This window comes from Elephantulus edwardii, unplaced genomic scaffold (assembly GCF_000299155.1).
Source record: "Elephantulus edwardii isolate Elephantulus edwardi_28Jun2011 unplaced genomic scaffold, EleEdw1.0 scaffold00036, whole genome shotgun sequence".
NCBI lineage: Eukaryota > Metazoa > Chordata > Mammalia > Macroscelidea > Macroscelididae > Elephantulus > Elephantulus edwardii.
Genome location: NW_006399786.1, coordinates 20,840,426 through 20,844,595, shown reverse-complemented (window position 1 = coordinate 20,844,595; position 4,170 = coordinate 20,840,426). Strand labels below are relative to the sequence as shown.

The 4,170-nt window shown below is 42.1% G+C and overlaps 1 protein-coding gene across 1 annotated transcript in view; it reads right to left on the bottom strand.

Annotated features, from left to right (window-relative positions):
* Nucleotides 1-3,990, bottom strand: part of TMEM55A (transmembrane protein 55A) — a 61,369-nt gene extending 57,379 nt beyond the window's left edge. The window contains exon 1 of the mRNA XM_006884597.1: nucleotides 3,885-3,990. Coding sequence (XP_006884659.1) covers nucleotides 3,885-3,990 — 106 coding nt within the window. The remainder of the gene's footprint in view (nucleotides 1-3,884) is intronic.
* Between the last annotated feature and the right edge of the window lie 180 nt (nucleotides 3,991-4,170).

Sequence of the window (4,170 nt, the reverse complement as noted above, 5' to 3'; positions counted from 1 at the left end):
GATATGAGTCATCTGCTACAGAAAATCAAGGACTGCAGTCCTCAATCTGGATTGAAGCCCAGCATCAAGAAAACAGATTCTCAGCTCTGGGCCAATTGACAGAATCACAATAGACAGAGAAGAGACTGAAACTGTTAACAATTCCAGTTTGCTTATTCCATGATCAACATTCATGGCACCAGAAGTCAGGAAATCAAAAACCAAATTGCACTGGAAATGTCTGCTGTCGGGAAACTCTCTAGAATTCTGAAGAGCAACAATGTCACTCTGAAGACGAAGGTGAACCTAATCTAGGCCATGGTCTTTACAATTAGTTGTTATGCATCAGAAAGCTGGACAATGTACTAAGGATGATAGAAGAATCGATGCCTTTGAGTTGTGGTGCTGAACATACTGTGGACTGCCAGGAGAACAAACAAGTCTGTCCTGGAGAGGGTGAAATCAAGCTGCTCCTTGAAGGCAAGGATTTTGAAGCTCTGTCTCATGTGGCCATGAGGGACCAGTCCTTGGAGAAAGACATCATGCTTGGAAGGGTGAAGGGACAGTGTACAAGAGGAAGAACCAGGATGAAATGGATTGACTCAACTGGGTTATTGGGATTAGGTTTGTCAGAGATGATGAGATCGGCTCAGGATACGGCAGAGTGCAGAGCTATTGTACACAGGGTCGCAATGAGTTTCAGGCAACTCAATGGCACATAACAACAATAACATACAAAGGTATTTGGCTGGGTGGGTCATATTAATGTATGGCTAACATTGAGAAGAATAGGAATCTCAGAACACACTTAACTGTGTTCATGCAAAGTCTACACCTACACCAAGACGCTACTGTGCAAACAGAGCAAGGGAACGCAACATGGTTTAAGAAGAATAAGAAAGGAGTGTATCAGGGCTGTATCCTTTCCCCATACCAATTCAATCTCTATGCTGAGCAAATTATTCAAGAAGCTGGACTCTGTGAAGAAGAATATGGTATCAGGACTGGAGGAAGATTCATCAACAACTTTCGGTATGCAGATGACACAACTTTGCTTGCTGAAAGTGAAGAGGACTTGACACATTTGCTGCAGGAGATCAAATATTGCAGCCTTCAATATGGATTTCATCTCAATATCAAGAAAGCAAAAATTCTCACCACTAGACCAATAGATAATACCACGATAGATGAAGAAAAGATTGAAATAGTCAACAACTTCATCTTCTTACTTTGATTCACAATTATACACTTTCAGCTGTCAGGAGATCAGGAGATATATTGCACTGGGAAAGTGTGCAGTCAGGGACCCTTCCAAATTACCAAGGAGCAATGAGGTCAGTTTGTGGACTAAGGTATGCCTGATTCATACCATGGTTCTTTAATCACTTGTTATGCATTTGACAACTGGAAAATGAATTAAGGGTAACAATAAAAATTTATGCCTTTAAAATATGATGTTAGAGAAGAGTGCTGAGTATTCCACAGTGTGCCAGATGAGCAAACAGATATGTCTTGGAGAAGATAAAGACAGATTGCTCCTTGGAGGCAAGGATGGCAAAGCTTCATCTTGCATACTTGAAACACGTTGCCCAAAGAGGCTATTCCTTAAAGAACATCATGCTTGGAAAGGTGGAGGGATAACGAAAGAGAAGATGACTCTCACCTGGGTGGACTGCAGCAATGAGCTCAATTGGATTGTGTCTGAGATTTTGAAGCTAGGATAGGATAGGATTGGGTTCATATCTGTTCTTTCTAGGATCGCTAGCAGTCGTTCTTGGCTTGATTATACCTAACAGCATTCCTCTTCATATAGTCTAATTTCTCAGATTACTTACTCAGCATACTAGAAACACAAAACTCAAACTCATTACCAGAAAGTCAAAAGCGACTCATAGTTTGACATTTCAGCAGGTTTTCAGAGGCTCTAAGTGACACAGGAGGAGACTGCCTATATTCTTTTGTTAGAGCCACTAGTGGATTCAAACTGCCCACAAAGATGGTACCTTTGGGTGAGCAGAGCAATTCCCCACAAGCTACACCAGCATACAGATGGAACAAGTACAGTGCAATGATAGATAGAATCTCGACACACATATTTCCTTATTTTAAATGATGCAGTATTCCCTTATTCCATTCAAACCAGGGTCTCTTGGTCCACAAAGAGGTACGTTCTAGACATGAGCACCAGTAAGTGTTGTGGGATTTCCATTCTTTGCAATGTTATCTATAACTTTTTATGATACTCACAGTGAAATACCTTCACATAGACAATAAAATCCAAACTTCTTTCAGGTATTGTTTGCTTTTAGTCATGATCCATGTCACATCATCAGTGCTGTACCCATTTTACAGCCTTTTCTGAATCCCACTTGAATCTCTAGCAGTTCTCTGTCAATGTACCCCTGTAACTATCTCAGTGTCATCCTCACCAGATTTTACTTGAATGTGGCATTAATAGCATTTTTAGTAGTTTCCACATTCTAGTTGTGTACCCTTCTTCGGAACTAACTAAAATAGGGATATCTTCGAATAGATTGGCCAGAGAGATGTCTTCCAAATTAGCTGGCATAGACAAGTGAGCATTTTCCATGCTACACCCATATGTTGAAATACATCACTTGATCTTTTGTCAATTCCTAGAGTTGTGGCTAATGCCTTCAATGAAGCTTGGACTTCTTCCTTCCATACCACTGGTTCTTATTATAAGCTATCTCCTGAAAAGGATGGACACTGACCAATTGTTTTTTTGGCACAGTGACTCTCTACTCCTTCCATCAAGCTAAAAATGCGTTCAATGGGAATTTAAATCCTGAACAAGTTCAGCCTGCTCTACAGCTCCTCCAATTCCAGTCTTGAATTCAGAAAAAGTTTTGTTAAAACAAACATGGGTTGCTCATATTTTCAAAAGCATTACCTTTCTGTTTCCTTGTGTTCTTAAGTTTTGTTCACATGTAGTCAAAAAGGGAAGAAATCTATTTAAAGCTACATTTGCAAAGGCACTTTGGGCCAACTTTTTCATCATACTGAGTGATTTTTTTTTAAAGTCTTGCCCTCCATTTTCTGTAACTTCTGCTGTGTGAATCAATGGAAAGGCTTAGAACAAAAAATAGCTCTTGAATAAATTCACTAGTTTGTTTAAAGGAAATATTTTTTTTAATTTCCCCAAACACTACTGTCACAAAATGTTTTCAGTTCTATCTCCAGAAGAAAAATAAATACATAGTGTGTTATTTTGTGTTAAATTTTAAAAGTTCATTTAAACTTCTTTCAGATAAGCATCAAAAATACTGCATCTTCCTTCCCCTCTATCCGAAGTTAGGTTCTTCCTCTTCATTCACAGGCAGAGCTAACACAAACAGCAATAAGAAAGGGCAGGGATTTCAGACATAACAGAAATATTGAATAATTAAATTACTAAAGTAAAGCACTTCCCTGGTTCTAAAGATGACGGGTGAGTGTTAGGAAATGCATATTTCTCCCAAGCTGAAACCCTTTCAAGGGCAGATACCAAGGTGAGCAATATTCTCAGTTTCTCAGCAACCCCAAAGGATTTGTGAATGATTGTGAAAGATTTGCACCACCTCCCAGCTGCACTTAAGGGTTGCTCAGAAAAGAGAAGCAAAAGCCCAGCTCCGGAAATTCATGTCACATCCTTTAGTCCCTAGTCAAGAAGTGATGAAACACAAGCACACACTCACACACAGAGAGAAAAAAAAGGGGAGAGATAGAGAAGCCCTGCAGTGAATCTAAGAGGCAGGAAGGCTTCTCTTTAGAAGGCACCGTCAGCACTCCCTCTCCCCCAGCTCAAGTGAGAGGCTCCTCTCTGCTTCAGGGCTGGAGCATCCCTGATCTTTCAGATCCTAGGTTTTCCCTTTGCAGAGTAGAGAGGTCTCGTCTGGCCTTACCTCTGGGGCTGCTTTCTTGTAAGTACGGTGGGGCCGTGGGGGTGACATTTCCCGAGTGAGAAGCTGACAGCAGGGGCGATCGTTCGTCCACTCCTTCAGCAGCCATGACTGCAGAGCAGCGAGGCGGGAGGGAAGCGGAGCCGGGGCTGCGGCTTCGGTGGATGGAGGTGGTGGCTGGTGTTGCGCGGCCGCTGCTGCTGCTGCTGCTGCTGCTGCTGCTGCTGCTGCTGCTGCTGCTGCTGCTGCTGCTGCTGCTGCTGCTGCCACCTCCGGGAGGGCCCGGGAT